The sequence below is a fragment of the Bos taurus genome, chromosome 7 (genome assembly GCF_002263795.3).
Source record: "Bos taurus isolate L1 Dominette 01449 registration number 42190680 breed Hereford chromosome 7, ARS-UCD2.0, whole genome shotgun sequence".
NCBI classification, from domain to species: domain Eukaryota; kingdom Metazoa; phylum Chordata; class Mammalia; order Artiodactyla; family Bovidae; genus Bos; species Bos taurus.
The window spans coordinates 107345586-107368384 of NC_037334.1; the positions used below are offsets into that span (position 1 = coordinate 107345586).

The window sequence follows — 22799 nt, forward strand, 5'->3', positions numbered from 1 at the left end:
AGAATCTAAAATACAACACAAATGAGCTTTTATGAAAAAGAAAGCGAATCACAGACACAGAGAACAGACTCTGGTGGGGTGGTGGACTGGGAGTGCGAAATCAGAGACACAGCAGTACACGCAGAACGGACAAGCGACAAGGCCCTGCCGTACAGCACGGAGAACGGGGCCCGACGCGCGGTGATGAACCACAGTGCAAGGGTATTGCTGAAGCAGAACGCACATGTATGTGTAACTGAATCACTCTGCAGTGTAGTGGAAATTAGCACAACAATGTAAATCCACTCTATTTCAATAAGAAAAAATTTAAATGAGGTACAATACTATATTCCTCTGATTCAGTGCATTGCTATGGTAGGAATTTTTTGATGATTTAAAATATTATTTTAGTTGTTCAGTGGGTTAAAGGAGAGAAAACAAACTCATGAAGAGCAGACAGTTATTCATCTTAATATTCTGAATCGGCACTCAGGTAGAATGAAGGGTCATAAAGCTTTTAACTGAGATTTATTTTCATGAAAATCATTTTACGTTTTTATTTTTATAAAAGAACATGAATGGATTAGGACTAAAGAGTTATAAGCAGACTTTGTACATAATAATGAACATTTTTACAATTACTTCTTTATATTATTTTTCAAATGCTGCTTTAGTATGTGCCAAACACCCTTCCTCTACAGCCCAAGAGATAGGTAGATGCTATTATTATCCTCATTTTACAGATGAGAAAACTGAGAGTAAGAGATTACGTGAAATGCCAAAGTCTTACGATCAACAGTCACATCATTAGCTTTGATGACAGCAATAAGTGGCTTGCTGTCCCTTGTAAACTTCTAAGAAAAAAAATCTATTAATGGATCACACCAGGCCTAGAGAATCATTGCCTAAATTCTCAAAACTTGCTTTCTAGCTCAACTCTTAACTCCCCAAAAGCTAAAAAAACCAAGAGCATCCTACAAACACCTCTTCAGAGTCATCACTGGTCTACTCAGAAGGGAATATTTCAGAGCTGAATGAATTCAAGAACACACTTTCCACATCTCAAAATACCACTCAAGTTCCTATAAATTAATTAGAAACAAACAAAATTATAATCTATAGCTTAACAGCAATATCACCCCAAAAGCAGCAAAATAATATGTTCTATCTTTAGAATAAGACATTCTAAACTGATCAATTGTTTTGAAATTTAGAAGGCAAGAAAGTTCATCTTTCATTTCTAGTCTCTGAATAAACATGACAAGGAAGATGAGAATTGAGTTAGCTGCATGGATGAACATTCTTTCACTTACTTACGTTAAATTAACTGAAAAAAAATCAATTTTGTTTTTCTTTAGAAAACATTTCATATTTTCAGCCATAAGCACTTTTAAACTATGTGTTTTACAAAAAGTTCTGTAAATATGATATGGTCCAAGAAAATATCTGAATTTTTTTAGCTGCTACCTTCCAAAAAACACCTCTCCTTAAAAACAAAACCACACAAACATACCCATATCTGACATATCCCAAGAATTCAGTTCGTGCTTCTAAACTGAAAACTGAAACAACAATAATATCTAAGACAGGCTTCCCAGCTGGTGCTAGTGGTAAAGAATCCCCTTGCCAGTGCAGGAGACATAAGAGACATGGGTTTAATTCCTGGGTCAGGAAGATTCGCTGGAGGAGGGCATGGCAAACCCCCCCTGTATTCTTGTCTGGAGAATCCCATGGACAGAGGAGCCTGGAGGGCTACAGTCCATGGGGTCACAAAGAGTCGGACATGACTGATGTGACTTAGCATGCATGCACAGCATCAGAATTAATATCATTAATTAATTAACAACTTTAAAATATATCAACAATCTAAAAAGGAAAAACATCTATCCCTAAGGTATGACAAATACAAATTTTATATAGCATAAAACAAAAACGAAGTTTTCTCAAAAATTCTTCATCTTTTTAACAGTCATTTATTGACTAGTCATTAAATGAGTATTTAGTCATTTATGAATAAAATACCATCTTCCTGACTGTTGGTTGAAATCATTCGAAGTGACTGAAGTCAATTCACAATGGATCAGTGGCATGAAGCTCATGAACTCAGAGCAGACCTCAAGTTTGCACACCAACTACATGTACTATATAACATGCCACTTTGATATTTCAGACTCCATTGGCTTATTTATTCAAATGATTTTAAATTAATATTATATATAATGCACTTGAGTATTCATTATCATCCTGAGCTTTTTCCATGTTACTATGAGTTCTTAAAAAGTATGTGATTGAATAATACGACTTATCATGTTATATTAATATCAATTTTAACCTCTTAAAAGCTTCATTATTACGGAAATTTTCAAGGATAAACAAAAGTAATGAGAATAACATAATGAACCTTCTTGTCCTATAACTTACCTCAATTATCTATATTTTGCCATTTTTGTTTCCTTTATTGGCCTATCCACTTTTCTATTTTTTCATCTGCTGTATGATATTTTGATACAAAGCCCTAATGCTATATCATTCCAATAGTAAATCACTCAAGTACGTATCTCGCTCCTCTGTCCATAGGATTCTCCAAGGCAAGAATACTGGAGTGGGTAGTCATTCCCTTCTCCAGGGGATCTTCCTGACCCAGGGATCGAACCTGGGTCTCTTGGGTTGCAGGCAGATTCTTCACCGTCTGAGCCACCAGGGAGGTCCGAAAAAGTTTTGAAATATAACAAATATTTGGTGGAATTCACCAGTGAAGCACTCTGGGCAGGGAGTATCACTGAGGGAAGGTTTTTAACAACAAAAGTAATTTCTTTAAGTAACAGAGGTATCCAGGTTATCTACTGAATATTTCTTCTTGAGCGAGCTTCGGAAATTCACGACATTCAAATATATTTTCCATTTCATCTAACTTGTTGAATTTAGAGGCGTGAAGATGCTCATGATGTTCCTGTTACCCTTTTAATATCTGGAGACTCTGCAGTTATGCTGCCCCTCTGAGTCATGGCACTGGCAATGTCTCCTTCTCTCTATTAATTAGTCTGAATACAGATTTATCTAGTTTATCAAAGAACCAGCTTTGCGCTTTCATTAATATTTCTTTTTGTTTTCCATTTCACTAATATCCGCTGTGATGTTTATTATTTCCTTCCCTCTGCTTACTTTGAGTTTAATTTACTCTTCTCAAGTTTCATAAGGTAGAAGCTACGGCTGTTGACCTGAGACCTTTCTTTTTTTTGTATGTAGGTGTTTGGTGCTATTTAACCAAAGTGAGTACTTTAGCAGCATCCCACTAAATCTGGTGTGTTTTGTCTTTATTCTCCGTCAGTTCAAAATATTACTACTTCCTTGTTTCTCTTGGGATTTCTTTACTCGTGGGTTATTAGGACCAGATAAGCACGGGAGAACATACACTCATCTCCGGGGTTTTCTATGCAGCTGTCTCTGCTCTGGTACTCTGTCCTCCTGAGCCCTGGCCACCCCGGTCTCCCTGGACTTCCTGTTCTGTGTCTACTCAGGTCGCCTGCTCGGCTGTGCTATGAGCTGGAAACGCTTCCAACACCTGAGAGAAGTCCTGGGTTGGAGGAGACGCAATTCTGCCGGACATGGCACGTCATTAACGTTCTCAACTTCGGAGGCAAAACAGAAGCCTCAGAAGCTCTCATCCCCGCTTCCAAACCCACTCCAGGAAAGCTGACTACCTTCTCAACCTGTGTGCGTGCGCTGTTAGCTATTTCTGGACTCTCATCTACATAGTCATAGCAGCTTAGAAGGAAGTCCATTACTGCTTGATATTAACAGAACGTATCTGAAGACTAAGGGTGTGTCATCAATAGAGTTCAGACAAGACGGAGAGCACCAAAGTAAAATTAAGTCCACGAGACCACAGTAATAGAATATCAATATTCTTTCTCTTGTTATCAATCTTCTGTCTTCTTGCCCTTGATTTAACAATCTAAGATGTCACAAATCCCCAATTTTCCCTTCTAACTTAGTAAGGACTTGACATTCCTTGCATTCAAGGACAGCCACTCAGAGTCCCTTCCAGGCCAACAATTCTTAAATTCAGAGATTTGTCTGGCTATAAGAAACTCTAGAGATAGATCCTCTATTACAGACATGCCTCTTCACAGGAGGAAACTAAGGCACGGAGCTTTCATGGCATTTGCCTCTTTAGCAAATTTAGAGTCACAGACTGGAAAGTAGGAAGTTGGAGAGATTTTCTCAATCATATAAAATTAAATATATTTATCCTGATAACACTCTGCATTTCACATCCTCTAATCATTTATTTAAAAATTACATAAAATATTGAGAAAAAAACATTGAAAACTATACACCGTGAGGACAATAAGGGTAACACAACTTTCTAGGAACGTTTATATATTTACAAACATTGTGTGAATGTAAATTACATTTTGTATAATGTCTTAGTATAAAAACACTGTCAGAACGAATTTAACAAAAAGCTTTGAGTTCTACCCTTGGTTTTCAAAAGCTGAAACAACTAAACTAGTTTAGCCAAAGTAACATATGTTTAAAAGGCTATCTTGCCGTTACCTGAATCCATGAACTAAGCAATGTCATGCCACAGACCGGTCTTCTCACCAAAACACTGTGCTGAGCACAGGGATGAGCCTAGAACGCTGCGGACCGGCTTTGATATGAATCCAGTAGATTCCGAGCGCTGACAGGCCAAACTCCCAATTCCGGAGTACAATCTTCAGAATACTCCTCGCAGCAAATTAAGCCTTCCGAAGCTGACATCTGCTGTCGCTGCTACTTTGTCACAGAGAATAATTCTGATCTTTTAAGCACCAGTGTACCATAATTTTTGGCCATCTCAGAATGTTCAGGGAAGCGCTTACTGATCTAATAAGTCTTGTTTTGTCTTTAATGAGTACAATTTCAAGTGATCGTAAAAAGCCCACATATGGTCATCATAACACTTGTTGTGCACAATCTGTTCATCCAAAGGCATTTCTACTCTGCACTATAAACAGCAGTAGATGATGTGATGGGAAAAGCATTCATCTACGAAAATGTTCAGGCCAAGGTTATAGAAGATGAATAAAAAATTACGGTTACATATGGTCTTGGTTACACGAAGATGTTCTGATGGAGCAGTAATAGAGGATAACGTGCCTTGCTCTCTGCCAGTTTTAGGTTCTAATCCTCCAAATACAATTAAAGCCCATCAGTCACGGAAGACACAGAATAATTACAGGCACTGCTTCAAACGCACTAGAATAAAACAGTGATTTGATTTCTCCCTCAAGGTTTGCTCTAAACTTCTAGCGGTTTAGTTATGGTGGCACTTCTTTGGGCTTCCCTGGTGGCACAGTGGTGAATAATTGCTGACCAGTGCAGGACGCACAGGAGACGTCGGTTCGGTCCCTGGGTCGGGAAGATGCCCTGGAGAAGAGAACAGCCACCCACTCCAGCATTCTCGCCTGGAGAACCCCTGGACAGGGGAGCCTGGCGGGCTGCAGTGCATCGGGTGGCACACACTCAGACACAACCGAGCACGCGCGCAAGCACCAGTTCTTTCAAGGAGAGTGAAAGTACTGGTCGCTCAGTTGTCTTCAACTCTGTGCAACCCCATGGACTGTAGCCTGCCAGGCTCCTCTGTCCATGAAATTCTCCAGGGAAAAATACTGGAGTGGGTTGCCATTCCCTACTCCAGGGGATCTTCCTAGCCCAGGGATCAAACCTGGGTCTCCTGCAATGTAGGCACCTTCTTTACCATCTGAGCCACCACTAATTTTAATAATAGTAGCTAAAGTTTATTGGAGAAAGAAATGGCAACCCACTCCAGTGTTCTTGCCTGGAGAATCCCAGGGACAGGGGAGCCTGGTGGGCTGCCGTCTATGGGGTCACACAGAGTCGGAGACAACTGAAGCAACTTAGCAGCAGCTAAAGTTTACCTAGCACTTACCATGGTCCTGATACTGAGGAAAGCATCTTGCATATACTAGTTCAATTTAATTCCCTGAAAAATAATTTGTTCACTCAGCTGATTAATGGCAGAACCAAGATTCAAACCCAAGCTGACAACAGAGCCTGGGTTCCTACCCTCTGGGCCTTATTGCCACAGTCCTAGGTAATTTATAAACATTTGCTCTTTTCCTAGGAGGAAAGAGGGCTTCCCTGGTAGCTCAGTTGGTAAAGAATCCGCCTGCAATGCAGGAGACCCCGGTTCGATTCCTGGGCCAGGAAGATCCACTGGAGAAGGGATAGGCTACCCACTCCAGTATTCTTGGGCTCCTCTGGTGGCTCAACTGGTAAAGAATCAACCTGCAATGCAGGAGACCTGGGTTTGATCCCTGGGTTGGGAAGATCCCCTGGAGGAGGGAAAGGCTACCCACTCCAGTCTTCTGGCCTGGAGAATTCCATGGACTGTATAGTCCATAGGGTCTCAAAGAGTTGGATATGACTGAGCGACTTTCACTTTCACTAGGAGGAAAGAAACTGTAAATTCTTTTCCCTAAACTGTAAGCTTGAAGAGACATGACAAATTTTGAATAAGACATAAGTAAATTTTATAGTAGCCAGTTTTCTAAAACATGTATGTAAGAATTAGTTCATAATTATTATAGAACTCTGAAAAACAGCACAGATGATGCATGACAAGTGAGAGATTACAAAGGAACTGATGTTTTCATTATCGCTAAAATATGAGACTTCCTATATTTGTATATAAGGAAATTCTCTGAACTATGAAGTTAAATTTTGGCATACATTCACTTCTCTTTTCACCATGTATGTTCAGCTTAATCATATGAACTGACCATATGCACTTCTTAAAAGCCAAATACTCAGAAGATCTAATGATACATGACCAGTGAAAACTTTCATTAAAGTATCTAAAACAATACATAACATTAAAATCTAAATAATTCTTGTCATATATATCAGTTTCTTTACTGCATACATTCACAGTTATTAGCAAAGGAAAAATGCCAAAAAGCAAGCTTCTTGTTTAAATGAATGTCCCATTTCAGAAAGGATAGATTTTATATTGTTGACTTAAGCTGATTTTTATTATACCAAACACTACTTACACTTCTATTATGGTCTGACCAGTCCTCATTCAAGTATGTGGAACACTGCGAGGGCATTGGTATGAATGATGCTGGGAAACACCGAGGAGATGTAGCCGTGGAACCTACCTTGGTTAGGTGAATGACTCCTTTAGAAGTAACCGAACAACCCATGAAGCCAACGTACTGCAGCTCAGGACAGTGCTCAGCGAACGCTTTCACGGACTGGTCCGTCACCTGGGGAGAGCAGGGAAGAGAGAGAGTTAGGACAGCACTGCAGGATTTCACCACTGCAAACTCCCCCGGCCTTACCTTGCATTGTTAACGTTTCCTTTTCCAGTGGGCCGTTTGAATCCATAGACACGCTGCACGACGTCCTGTGCTTTTTAAATCCGCCCTCAACCCCACATTCCCTTCTGTCAGCCCATGTTTGTTTACATCTTCACGTCTCAGAGACGTCACATTATCCACCTCCACCTCTTCATGCCTCCCTCAATAGACATGTATGCATTCTGACATTTACTCCACGTGCTATGAAATTCACCATTTCAAAGGGAGCAGTCCAGTGGTCTGTATCAGATTCACAAGTCGTGCCACCATCACCAACGTCTAACTCCAGAACATGCTTCTCACCCCAGAAAGGAGCCCCATGCCATCAGCAGCCGTTCCCCAGTTCCAACCCTGCCTCCAAGTTCTGGCAGCTTTCTGTCACTATGGCTTTGCTCAGTCCCGACATATTTGATAACTGAAATTGTACAACTGTTTCCTAAACGGCAACAACAGTCTCTTTATAAGGTTTCTCCCTACAAGTGTTTCTTCTAAGAAATCTGGTTTTGCCCCTCACTGCTTCAAACTTCTCAGATTTGGAGGGTATGATGGTTAAATTTATATGTCATCTTGACTACACCATGAGATGCCCAAATGTTTGATTAAAAATTATTCTGGGTGTGTTCGTGAAGGTTTCTGGGTGAGATTAACATTTGAAACAGCAAACTGAATAAAATAGATTGCCTCCCCGAGGTGACCACTCAACCTCAGTCACATCCAGTCCGATGAAGGAATGGGACAAAAAGCGGAGTAAAGGAGGATCTGCCCTCTCCCTTTCTCTCTCCCTCCTTCTCTCGTTCTCTGCCTACCTTCACATTTAGCCACCAGTTTCCCACCTTTAGACTCAACTTTGGACTGGAACTTATATCATCAGCTCTCCGGGTTCCTCTGCGTTTAGACTCAGCCTAGAACTACACCATCTTCTCTCCTTGGTCTCCAGATTGCTGATTTGGGGATTTCTCAGCCTCCAGAGTTACAGGAACCAATTCCTTACAATAATCTCTTCTACACACACACACACACACACACACACACACCCCTCATACTAATTCTGACTCTCTGAAGAACCCTAACTAATGTGATACATATTAGAATCCCGTGAGGAATTTATTAAAACCTCAGAGTCAAAAGAGGTGTAACCCAAGAATCTGTATTTTTAACAAGCCCCTAAGTGACTCTTAGGGATGTGAAAACTTGAAGCCCCAGAGCTGCAAAGAAGTTACATTGACAGCTTTTGGCATTTCTGCATGGCCCTGCTTTAAACAAAGGGCAGACTGAAATTCCTTTTTGTCTCCTCCAGCCTCCAAAAGCTTTCCATATATAAAATCATCTTCTTATAATTGTGCTAAGATTTTCTCCACTATTCTACAAGTTGTAGCATATAAAAGGAGGTCCAGATAGTCTCTATGATAGGGTTAATTTCAGCTTCACTTTCCTCAGTCAAGATGAAATCAACAAGTTAAACAACACTGTTAGTTTTTCAAACAGCAGTGACTTACACCTACTTTGCATTAACTTTAATATGGGTGACTCTTACTTTGTCTCTCCCTTATATATTCTGAACAGATATTGGAAAATAAAGTTATGTGGGTAGCATTAATTCTGAAACAACACAAGAACGTTTTCCTAAAATAATCAAACCAACAGCGTCCATGGTACATCTGATAAAAGATTAATTCTGCCCTCAAAAGTAAAGTGTGCTTCAGCATGTTAAGACTAAGGGTGCCACTGATAAATTAAAAATGGGCCTTCCTGACACTCAGCTTTCTAAAAACATTATGTCAAGAAAGAATATTTAAGGCACTGAAATTGCCTGAAGCTTCAGTGAAAACCAATTTCTATTTAAAAAGAAAACCTCAGAGGGTGGCGGGAAGGAGAGGGAAACAGGTTCAACACCTATCGCCATTTGGTTCAACATCCTGCCTAATCTGACATCAGGCTTCTCCCAGATCCATCTTCAAAAGGGGGAAGAGGAATTCAGATAAGGATGAAGGACACAGGAAAGCTCAGGTCCAAGGTGTTAGAGCTTTCAGAGACAAAGTATTAAAACTGGCTTCGTGGGTCTTCCTCTTTCAGCTCAAGGAGTCAAATGAGAGGTTGGAGGTGCCTCCTGCAGCAACAGAGCCCCAAGAGCCGAATAAGGCTAGAGGGAGTGCCTGGGGGACAGGGGCGCTCTGTGACCTTACCACAACTGTGCAACCAACACCACGATCCAGTCACAGAACGCCTCCATCACACCGCCCTAAAGGTCCCTTTCTCCCTGATACCCACATGCAGTCAGTCACCGCTCCTGCCCGGAGATGACCCTTGATCTGTTTTACACATCTACAGCTGCCTTTTCTAGAAACTTCATGTAAATAGGATTCTACAATAAAGTCTTTTGTGTCTAGCTTCTTTCGCTAGTAATTTCTTTTGTTTGTTTGTTTGAGGTTCCCCCTTGCTATTCCCTGTATCAGTAGTTGGCTCGTTTTACTTCTGGGTAGATTTGCATGGTATAACTATATTACATTTTGTTTATCCACTCACCAGTTATAAACATTTTGTTTACAGTGTGGGGCTTTGATAAATATGCTTCTGTGATCGTTCACATACAAGTCTTTGTTTGGACATATGTTTCATTCCTCTTGCATAAATATCTAGGATTGGAATTACTGAGTCATATGATAAGCTTATTTTTTTAGACATTTTTAAATGTGAGTTGTTTTCTTATTAAGTTGCAAGAGTTCTTTATATAACTTGAATACACGTCCTTTATCAGGTATCTGTTTCACAAATCTTTTCCTCCATTCTGTGCTTTGTCTTTTCATTTCCTTGATGGTGGTCTTAGAACCAACATTTAGGCCTATGGTGCTCCTGGAGTTAATTTTCGTGAACAGTGTGAAGTAAGGTGAAAGGTTCATTCTGTTTGCACATGAATTGTCCTATTTGTTGAAAAGACCATCTGGAATGGTTTGATTTTGAGCGATCATACTTACTCACAGACTGTGATAAAACCAGCCAGTAAATAAGAATTCATATGCAAAGAGAAACGTGGCTCAGGATTTGGAAAGTGGTATCAGAAAATTAGCGGGGAATGAGACCAGCTGGCAAAGCAGATTTTGACCTTTTAGTCAAAGCTGTGATGGAGAAAAAGAGAAGACGAACCTCAGATTCAACAGTGTCACCTCTTCACGTGACAGAGACAGAGAGGACCATGTCCTTAAGCTGACACTCTAAGAGCCAACTGACATTCTGATACCAGCGTGGAGAAGACGCAGTGCATTTAGTGTTACGATGAGGAGATGCACTGGTGACAAGGAATGCCCCGTGCCTTCAGAGTCACAAGGGCCATGAAGAGCCTCAATAGCACAGACACACGCAAGATTCCAGTGGAGCCTCCACTGTGAATCCTAAGGGGCCCTCCCTAGTTGCTGGAGCCCAAACAAACGGAAGCCAGAAACACAGAGGCAAAGGCAGAAGGAAGATACTGGTTCTCAAAAGCTCTTGAGCGGCACTCAACCAGACATCCTTTGAGGGTGGGTTCTCATGAGAGCAAATGTGGGCACAAGAAGAACCCTCCCCGGGAGGCAGAAATAAAAGGCCTAGAAAATGCAGATGTAATGGCCACTATGGAAGAAATGTCCATACATGACGAACATATTCTAACCAGAAGGAAGAGAAAAAGCAGAAGGTGGGCAGCACAGGGTCACTAATCTTGCTTGAAAAGTTACTGTTATAAAATTATTATTTATATTATTGTTTACATAATATTTTTGAATTGCTGAATCTAGAGATTCAGTCTTTGAACACAGCTCAAAGTTTGGGTACCAGTAGCCAAAGTAGCTTAAGAGGGAATAGAAAATAAAATGGCTGTATTTACTAAGGCCTTACTGTGGGCCAAGCTAAGTCCTCTCTGTAACAGGGGATCCCTATAATACCCTTGACAGGCAATATTAGCCCCATTTTACTGCTAAGACACTTCAGTCATGCCGGACTCTTTGTGACCCCATGGACCTCCTCTGGCCGTGGGATTCTCTAGGCAAGAATACTGGAGCGGGTTGCCATGCCCTCCTCCAGGGTAGACCTAGCCCCATTTTACAGGTGACTAAAATAAGCCTATCAGAGATTGGCTTCTCCCAAATCAAACCACTAACAGATGGCCAAGCAGGCTTTAAACTTCCGTCTTTCAGATTTTATAATCCATGTTCTTTAACTTATATATACTAGGCTGTGATTCATTTAGTTAGTGGTGCTAATTTCCACTCAAATGCAAAAGCAAATTTAAGGCCCTCCCTCTGGCCCCAGAGAGGTAGAGTGGCAGGGATCAAGGCACAATGGGTCTATTTTTTAAAGAATTTTCTAGAGAGAAGCACTACCCTTGATTACTTTTTTCATCTCCTAAGGATAGAATAGATGTGCTGAAATGCCATGATAGTTTCCTGTATATCCTAAGAATCCTCCCAAAACAAGAAGCGTAAAAGTGGGGTGTGTGTGTGTGTGTGTGTGCGCACGCGCATTCAGTTGAGTCCAGCTCTTTGCGACCCCATGGACTATTAGCCCTTCAGGCTCCTCTGTCCATGGTGTGTTCCAGACAAGAATATTGGAGTGGGTTACCATTTCCTCCTCCAGGGGATCTTCCCAACCCAGGGACTGAACCCATGTCTCCTGTGTTTCCTGCATTGCAGGCGGATTCTTTACCTGCTGAGCCTTTGGGGAAGCTCAAAAGTGGGTTGGGATTATCTAATTCAGAGGTGATGAAGAAGCTGGGTTAATGGTAGTGAATTATAAAACCACATAAGTAGAAACTGATAATCCAAGAAAGCACTTTCACCTAAAAAGGATTAAAATTAAAGACTAAGAAAATATGGATGGGAAAAGCTTTTACTTAAATTTCAGGACTCTAAACAAAGAGATGCAGCTTCTTCTTATTTTAAGACAAAGTTTCCTTAGAACATGGGTGGAGAGATCTATCTTTATCAGAATAAGACTGAGTCAATGAAAAGGGATTTGTAATCTGTGCTGAAAGATTAAATTTGGGGAATGATGCTAGCGTATCAATAGAAGAAAGAAATTTATATCATTAATTCTAAAAAGGTCAAGAAATCTTTGTACATTTTTACACTTGGGACATTAAAGAATTGTTCCATATAATCCTACATGAATGTATTAAATAATATAAAGTATTTCACAACTTCACTCAGAAAAAAGTTTTCGCTAGAGTTCACCCCAAACCTACAAATTCAGACTTGGAAATACATACTTCTAATAAGTTCTCTTAAAGAGTTCACCCCAAACCTACAAATTCAGACTTGGAAATACATACTTCTAATAAGTTCTCTTAAAGATTCTTATGGAGTCAAGTCATAAACAACTCACAACTAAATCTAACAACTAACCAGCCTTTCCAAGTGTTAGCACTGAAGATGGTCCTGGGCACACGTGGCGTCACGGGGTTATCTCTTTGCTGACCTATACTGACACCACAGACCACCAAGGTCCAGGACATGCCATCCTTCTGGGCATTTTCAGCAGCCTGCACACTGAACGTCCTTCTGCCACTTTTGATTCCACAAATCTATCCTCCACCCATCGAGCCATAGCGATCTTTCAACGTGTACAAATCACATTGTGTCAGTCTGCCATTCACAATCCTCCAGTGATACCAATTACTCGAAGTATAAAATCCAAACTCCTATAATCTACAAGGCCCTGCACAATCTGCCTCCTCCCTAGTTCTTCCACCTCGTTCATCATCCCACCATCCCCTATCCAGGTCTGAAACCAAGTCTGAAGAAGTAACCACCGCTATGGAGGGTTGGATGTCTGGCAGAATGGTTGTGATTTGGTTTGGAAGGAATCTGTTTTATTGATAACGTGAGACATACATGGGTTAAAGAAACTATGAGGTCCCCTTGAGTTCCAGCCTCCTGCACGCACCTACCGCATGGTGCCGTTCATTAAAGGCTCTAAGGGAAGGGTGATAAAGGGAAGCTGTCCTTCAAGGCCCATCAGGTAAACTGAGGACCAACTAAAGGGATATTCTGGCCTCAGGGAGGCTGCCAGTGGGTCACGCCTACAGCAGGGTCCTGCCCTGTGAGAAGAGCAGTATACTACAGCAAGGGGCGCCTTCAGCACTAGGCCGAGCCAGTCAGTAAGCATCCACATCTGACCACGGACGAACAAGTACTACGTGAGGCGCTATAATGACTCAAGTCCCAAGTGAAGAATCTGATTTAGATACCGAGTAATATACATGGGCTTCCCTTGTGGCTCAGCTGGAAAAGAACACCTGCAATGCGGGAGACCTGGGTTCGATCCCTGGGTTGAGAAGATCCCCTGGAGAAAGGAAAGGCTGCCAACTCCAGTATTCTGGCCTGGAGAATGCCATGGACTGTATAGTCCATGGGGTCACAAAAAGTCGGACACAACTGAGTGACTTTCACTTTCAAATATACATGATACTTCAGGAGTTTTAAAATGAAATACAATAAAATTTCTCCATTTATTTAGTTGAGTCCTCAAACTCTATGAAAATTTCTTTTTCATTTTCACCTCCTTTGCTTTTCTGTATTCTATTTTTTCACAGGTTATAAAACACTTACAATTAATGCACCCTCCTTTTAAATAGTGTAACAAAAACACAAAAGAGATTCATACCGACCATATAAAAGGAAATAGCTAAATATGGAGACAAAGTACTTGGTACGGATTCGCCTTATGAATCATTTCAGTAAGACCTTTTCACTATGCTCTTACTGTAATAAAAATTTCATATTTTTAGTGACTTTTAAAAAGAAATCTAAAAGAACATTATTTAAACATAGTGTTCTTTTAAACTACAGTCAGACAACATTTAGTGAGTAAATACCACGGCTCAAGCGCTGCGCTACACACCACGACCAAGACAATCCACCTTCACGGAGCTGACAATCCAGTGAGAGGAGTAAATGCGAAATAGTTATTGTAAGTGTGACCCCTCCTTTAATCACTTGCAGGAGCCTACCAATTATTCCTTTCTATATATGTGCAATAATTACACGGTACACAAAGGAAGTTGGGCTAGTGATTAGGAACCCACTTGGCAATGTGGGAGATGCAGGTTTGATCCTTGGGTCAGGAAGATCCCCTGGAGGAAATGGCAGCCCACTCCAGTATTCTTGCCCAGGAAATCCTATGGACAGAGGGTCTGGCAGGCTGCAGTCCATGGGGTCACAAAAGAGCCGTATACAACTTAGCAACTAAACAACAACAACACATGGAAAGAAGTCAAAAGTATGACTAAAAATTATATTCAATTATACAAATGAGATTCTTCTCAAATACTTTAAGTTATTGTATGCCTGATATCATTACATGCCCAATATCATTTCAGTAGAGGACTAGAATATGTATTGCTTTTATAAATCATGAAAAAAACAAGCATTATTTAAGAACTCATACTTACTAATACAACTAATACAACTCTGGCTGTTAATCAGCATGACTCAACTATTCATTAGGTAAATCAGAAGCACAAGACAGCAAAATCCTTTAACATTTTATGATGAAAAAATTCAAAAACATAAAAAAGTAGAAAAAACAATAAAATAAACCTCCATTTACCAATCATCTACCTTCAATAATTACTAGCTCATTGTCAACTTTGTTTTATTAATAGCCCTATCCACCTCTAAAACATCACATTTATCAGTAAATATTTCAGTATATCTCTAAAAGATAGGATCTTTTAAAAATCAGAGCCATAATACCCTTATCATTCCAGGAAAAATGTTCATGTGAAACTTAATATGAAAAATGAACTATGTATAGTTTTATGGAGATAATAATCCAACATGGTAATTTAAAAATCTCATTAAAAATTTACAACAATTTTATAAAAACTGACCCTTTGTCAACAAGGGCACTGAGATTCATAACTAATCATTTTCTAAAACTCTAAAATTCCATTAGCGGCCAATGACAATCTGATTATTTGATTGCTTGTTTGACCTTGCCTGATTTTTGCTCATTCTGTCTTGCTTAATGTTAGTCTGGGTTTAGAGAAGTCAGATTGGCTGATAAAAAGAGATTTATAAGTTATGCATTAAAGTATTGTGAAAGGGAAAGACACTGGTCCAGAATTAACGGCACAGTACGTGTCCCTACTAAAAAGATCTATGCTAAGCCAGCTATGACTCAACCATTTCCCCCCAATTTGCTGACCATGTTTCTTTAACTAATACTTTATTTTATTGAAATTCAATACTTGGGTAATGTAAATGAAACAGAATAATTAGTCTATTCTGCATCAGCTCACCCTTTAATTAATGAAAGGAATAAATCTAAAGAGAAATCTCCAAACCTAACAATCATAGTTGTATTTAGCAATGATATTTACAAGGCATTTTCTAGTATACATACACATCTGTCCACTCACCCAGTTAGATAAGCAGGCAGGTGCAAATTTCATTTCACAAATGAAGAAACACAGAAGTTAAAGTAACCTGCCCCACCTTATATGTGAGCCCAGTGCCCTGTGCATTACAACATACTCAATAATGTACTTAAAATACAATCAAAGAATCTATATGAGTGCTAAATTTGAGACCCATTAAATAATAAATAAACATAGCTGATAAAAAAAAGTCCTTATTTCATAAACATGCAACTAATTTAATTCTTTGGTCATATCACAGAAAAAATGTTTCAATTCTCTGAAAGTAATGCGTCTTCCATTCTGCCAAGCTTTATTTCATTTCTAAACACAACTTTTAAATTAACAGATATGGTTAGTATATTTCAAAGAGTATAAAGTGAAACTCATAAGAATATGACTGAAGGCTAAATTAAATCCACCAGACAGATCACTTACCAAAATCTATGTGGATGCATCATGTGTTATGCAAGAAAACAGGGAAAAATAGAAGTAGTATACACAACTTGAATTCTGACTCATGTAACTTTGAATGGGTTTCATCACAAAGGGTAAAATGAACTGAAGTCCCAGAAAGCTCACACACAAAGAACAGTGCTCGGAATAGCAGAAGAGCTAGTTAGTATTTCAAAAGGCTTGCTAAAAGTCACGGAGGAAGAGAAAAACCACCACGATAAAGGTAATTTCCTTAGACTCCCACACCATCGAGGCCTCTCTTTATCTACAAAAACAGGTGTTCTCTGCCTCCTCCTCAGCCCCTGCCCGAACACCTCCTCCCCTGCCCGACATGTGCGGCCCTCTCTTCCATTTCCACCAATTCCCTTACCTCTCCCTGGTTCTTCTCCTTCCTTTTCCTCATGTTCCTTCTGAACCCTTTATGCCCACTATTACACCTTTTCTTGAAGAGATCTCTAGTCTTTCCCATTCTGTTGTTTTCCTCTATTTCTTTGCATTGATCGCTGAAGAAGACTTTCTTATCTCTTCTTGCTATTCTTTGGAACTCTGCATTCAGATGCTTATATTTTTCCTTTTCTCCTTTGCTTTTCGCTTCTCTTCTTTTCACAGCTATTTGTAAGGCCTCCCCAGACAGCCATTTTGCTTTTTTGCATTTCTTTTCCACGGGGATGGTCTTGATCTCTGTCTCCTGTACAATGTCACAAACCTCCGTCCATAGTTCAGCAGGCACTCTATGTATCAGATCTAGGCCCTTAAATCTATCTCTCACTTCCACTGTATAATCATAAGGGATTTGATTTAGGTCATACCTGAATGATCTAGTGGTTTTCCCTACTTTCTTCAATTTAAGTCTGAATTTGGCAATGAGGAGTTCATGATCTGAGCCACAGTCAGCTCCTGGTCTTGTTTTTGCTGACTGTATAGAGCTTCTCCATCTTTGGCTGCAAATAATATAATCAATCTGATTTCGGTGTTGACCATCTGGTGATGTCCATGTGTAGAGTCTTCTCTTGTGTTGTTGGAAGAGGGTGTTTGCTATGACCAGTGCATTTTCTTGGTAAAACTCTATTAGTCTTTGCCCTGCTTCATTCCGTATTCCAAGGCCAATTTGCCTGTTACTCCAGGTGTTTCTTGACTTCCTACTTTTGCATTCCAGTCCCCTATGATGAAAAGGACATCTTTTTGGGGTGTTAGTTCTAAAAGGTCTTGTAGGTCTTCATAGAACCGTTCAACTTCAGCTCTTTCAGCGTTACTGGTCGGGGCATAGACTTGGATTACTGTGATATTGAATGGTTTGCCTTGGAAACGAACAGAGATCATTCTGTCGTTTTTGAGATTGCATCCAAGTACTGCATTTCGCACTCTTTTGCTGACCATGATGGCTACTCCATTTCTTCTAAGGGATTCCTGCCCACAGTATTAGATACAGTGGTCATCTGAGTTAAATTCACCCATTCCAGTCCATTTTAGTTTGCTGATTCCTAGAATGTTGACGTTCACTCTTGCCATCTCTTGTTTGACCACTTCCAATTACCCTTGATTCAAGGACCTGACATTCCAGGTTCCTATGCAATATTGCTCGTTATAGCATCGGACCTTGCTTCTATCACCAGTCACATCCACAGCTGGATATTGTTTTTGCTTTGGCTCCATCCCTTCATTCTTTCTGGAGTTATTTCTCCACTGATCTCCAGTAGCATATTGGGCACCTACTGACCTGGGGAGTTCCTCTTTCAGTATCCTATCATTTTGCCTTTTCATAGTGTTCATGGGGTTCTCAAGGCAAGAATACTGAAGTGGTTTGCCATTCCCTTCTCCAGTGGACCACATTCTGTCCTTTCTTTGGAAGGAATGATGCTAAAGCTGAAACTCCAGTACTTTGGCCACCTCATGCGAAGAGTTGCCTCATTGGAAAAGACTCTGATGCTGTGAGGGATTCGGAGCAGGAGGAGAAGGGGACGACAGAGGATGAGATGGCTGGATGGCATCACCAAGTCGATGGACGTGAGTCTGAGTGAACTCCAGGAGTTGGTGATGGACAGGGAGGCCTGGTGTGCTGTGATTCATGGGGTCGCAAAGAGTCTGACACGACTGAGCGACTGAACTGAACTGAACTGAACACCTTTTCTTAACTGGCTGTTCATAATAAGAGCAATTTACGAAGGATTTTAAATATAATCATTGTATTAATTTCAAATCAGTGACATTAAACTTTTCCTTTATCTAAGAAATATAAGATTATCTGAAGTCACTGGACTCAGCCTGAATTGCAATCTAGCTCCTCGTCTTCCTAGCTGTCCAACGTTAAAGCATTTATCTGCTTTCCAAAAATATGAAAATGAGATAGAAACCTAACAGGCTTCTTGTGAGCATTCCAAGAAAATCCCCATGTGCTGGACACACTGCATACGTGTACCACGCAGTGTGCGTGCCTCCTTTCCCCATTCCGTGCAGCTGGTGCTCCGAACGTTACTGTACAAAATTAACTTCTTTCCCTATCATTGTACTTGATAAAATATATAAAGCAGCATTTAGTGATAGTCTCTGTTATGATATGTCCCACCTTCCACCAAGTCATTAGAAACAGAAACAACAATACATGAATGGTTCTATACTTGTTCACCAGGTTGAAGTCACATATTGGGAGAAAAATGTAAGTTAAATGAGACTTTCAGTTGGTAAAATATCAGTAGAAAGTTTAATTGTACACAGGTTTACCTATACTTTGTAATACATCTAAAAATGTCGGTAATAAAAGGAAGCAATGCAAACAACTCTCTATTTTCTAAGGGTACATTGACTCTATTTTTAATGTTCTAACTTGCAAACTATTTTAGTCTAACAGCACTTGGATATGACAGTACATCACTACTATTCTTTCAGCTTTCGGAAAGCACAACTATCTACACCAAAACTGGGCTTTGTGATGCTCCTAAATATACAACGTGTCAGACAGTAAGTAGAATAGCGAAGTTTCTTTCCTGCGATTTTAAGGAACTCATCAATATATGAGAAGGTTTGATTTATAAGTATAATATTCTATAACAAGAAAGAACTACCTCCTCCCTAGGAGGGTGATATATAATATGCAAAATGAAAATATATAGAATCAAGAGAACAACCTTCAAAGAGTCACTCGTGTTTGTGAAAATATTTCAGATTAAGTTTTAATATTTTAACAACAGAAAACTCTTCCCAGGATGAATAAAATCTAACCAAGGTATAAAGTCCTAACAATTTGTGTTTTAATCATAAATGAAAGCCAATAATCTCCTGTTTAAAAAGAAAAAATGTACCAACACCCTAATGTATGAATATAGAACATTTCTTACATATTCATGTTTAACATTCTTTAAACAAGAAAACCTATTATCAAAAAACAAAACCTAAAATTAGGTTATACATTTTTCATCATGTCAGACAAATACATTCATAGCTCGCTTTCTTACATTTCAAACAGCTCATAAAATCCCACCTCCTTTGATGAGGTTCCCACAATAACCAGAAGCAAGACAGCAAGTCCACCAACCACACTGACCTAGTCCACTTGGTCTGCACACTTAACCTTCACAAAAGACGCCATGCTAAGTAGCAAGAATGTGAAGGAGGCATTTTCCTTGTCAATTTTGGCAGAGGGGGAAAAAGTATGTATAGTATAAATATGTTTAATTTCATTTTTCAAATTAGAAGCTCAGAAAGAGCAGAGCTCATGAGCAATGTCAAGATCCAGATTCATCTCTCTAGGAAAAGGGGTCAACAGAGATCTTTCGGTATTTTCAAAACATCCCCTCTAAGTCCAAGTCAACAGACACCTTCACTGGGCCTGGTAGGTAGTAGCTGCTCACTGCACATTTATTGAATGCGTGAAGGAATGAAACAAACTGGGAAAGACAGGTACTGGAAACACCAGTTCACTGAGAATGAAATAACGATACTGCAGAATTTCTACTGCTAAGAGAGAGCTGGTAGCTGAGTGCCTATTTCCAGGCACTGGACCAGCTGACTTTATTTACATTTATGCACACTACAGTGTACAGGTCTTAAAGGTGTTTACCCATTTTTACCCAGAAGGAGCACGTCTAGGGACGTCTGGGCAACGGGCCCAGCAGAGAGGTGGGCAGATTTGTGGGCCAGGACACTCACCGCAGCAGCATTTACAGCAACGGAAGAACAGAAGCCTCTCAGATGTGTTAAAATAGGATAATGGCTAAATTAAGGTCCATATTTTTGACAGACTGCCATGTAGCCATGAAAGATCATATCTTTTTAAACATCTGATGAAGTCAGAAAAATACAGTCTGCTAAAACAGGCCTATACAATTGTCAGGAGTTTGAGCATCACTCTGCTCAGTATATAAGCAGAAGGAAAGACTCACGTGATAAAACGTCAACTGCCTCCTGCTAGTGCACTAAGTGTGGTTTTAATTTTCTTTATGTTCCTCTTATTTTCCAGAGTTCTACATCAATATTTTTATATTCTTATGATCACAAAAAACAAATGCTTAAAAAAGGAAAAAACTATGTGATAAGGCTTTTGAAAGTCTCCACGAACTTGAGGCACTTTTCCCAACAAGAAACTAGAAGATGAATTTTAGGTACATTAAAGAAATAAACACAGACAGCTTGCACAATCTCTAAAAAATAATAACAGAAATAAAATACAATTTACTCTTATTTAAACCTAAATAATTTTCTTGCAACTTTAGAAATTTTAAGAAACAAAATGAAAATTTTCTTAGAATTTAGAAAAAGAGAATATAACTTATTTTAACCTATAAAATATTTTTATTTATAAATCAGTACCATATTTCTACCTAGTCATTATTCTTCCATGCAATAAGAAGAAAATATACTATAAAACAATAAACAATATGCCTAAGTACACTTTGCTTGGGTAAGCCAAAAAACAAGTTTTTGAAAATTCGTTTATATATTTCCCCATATATAAAAAGATATTAAGAAACATAAAAAATACTATATAGAGTCAGTTCACTAGTTTAGAATGAAAATGAAGAGCAAAAAAATGGTAAACACCAAATCCAACATATAACTGGATAACAAACAAGGCTGTACTAAAAAATACTTCAAATGAACACAAATATGAGATGCTTAGTGAAAAGATGCAACCCAGGAATTCTCAAAATCAACTGCTTTAGCGACATGGTGATAATGTGCTTGCATTACACGGCTTCTCATCTGTATTTTATCTGAAAATAATAATAAAATATATCCCAGACCTCACTAGCATGGAATCATAAAGCAGGGTTTCCTTTGCTTTCAGGAACCTAATGAGGGAAGCAGAGTTCCCCACCAGCCTGACTGGTGGGCACCGGCCTCTCTCAATGCTCTCCAGGCTTCTGAGATGCCCACAGCAGGCCCTCGTTCCTGCTCAGACGCTTGCCTACTAGCTGCGGCTGCCCAGGGTGCTGCCCTGCTCTGGCCACCACCTCTGGTTCCCGTGGCCTCCGTACCATTCAGCAGAGCTCCCGGCTTTTCCTGTTCTCGTGACTACTCCTGCGTGATTCCGTCCAAAGGCCGAAGCTTCTGGTCCTGTACCCATCCTCACCGCCTAAGCCCCAAAGCCTTCCGCTTGGGGCGCACCACCTCGCAATGCCTGTCTCTCCGTACATCGTTCCTTCCGGTGCTGGTCCTCTCCTCTAACCACAGGAATCAAACCCGAGCGCCAAGGCTTCGAGCATCCCAGGCGGCGCTAGAGGTAAAGGACCCGCCTGCTAATGCAGGAGTCAGAGGAGATGTGGGCTCCATCCTGGGGTCGGGAAGATCCCCTGGAGGGGGGTCATGGGAGCCCGGTATTCCTAATGGAGAATCCCATGGACAGAGGAGCCTGGCTGGACACGACTGAAACGACGTAGCACATGCGCACCAAGGGCGGGTGAGGAACAGACGCCGTGCAGCCTGCAGCTTTGCTAACTGCCCTCCCATGGACCTCTCCCTCTTCCTCGCATTTTCAAGACATCAAGATAGGCAAATCTAATGTGCACGAGCATGTACCTAAACAGAAGAATGGGCAAGCGGCGTCTCTACAGCTTCACATGGTCTAGGCTTGAAGTCACGAGGACTAGACCCGAGTCACTCATTTCGCCTCCTGCCAGCTGCATACTTAACCTCTCCAGATTCCAATATTCTCTTTGCAGGTACTTCAGTACCCAACCCCACTGAGCTGTGTGGGGATTAAAAAAGACAACGCATGTAAGGAATTCACATACTACAAACTCAATGCAGCTGCTTTCAAATGAATTCATTAATTTGGCAAAAGAGGGAAAAGATCATATCTTAATCTGGGTGAAAACCAAGTTCTTGGAATCTCATTTAAAAAAAAAAGAAAGAAACACTAAAGCATCAAAAGAAATATATCTTTGTTCAATGAGATTTTTGGTTTCCTTAGTTGAAGAGGCTTGGTCTTTCGAAATCTGAAGCAAATCTGTCCTCGCCTAATATTGTGGAATTCATTGTATTTAGAGGAGGCACTGAAACACGACAACGGAAGCACCAAACTGGGAGCCAGATTTTAATTTTACCTCAATTTACAAATGTTCATCATCAAGTATGTGAAAGCTCTGTACAGGATATATGTATATGCA

The 22799-nt window shown here is 40.1% G+C and overlaps 1 protein-coding gene across 1 annotated transcript in view; it reads right to left on the reverse strand.

The window, feature by feature from the left end:
* The window catches only part of FBXL17 (F-box and leucine rich repeat protein 17), a 522649-nt gene that overhangs the window by 358912 nt on the left and 140938 nt on the right, over positions 1–22799 (reverse strand). The window contains exon 5 of the mRNA XM_024995338.2: positions 7152–7259. Coding sequence (XP_024851106.1) covers positions 7152–7259 — 108 coding nt within the window. The remainder of the gene's footprint in view (positions 1–7151; positions 7260–22799) is intronic.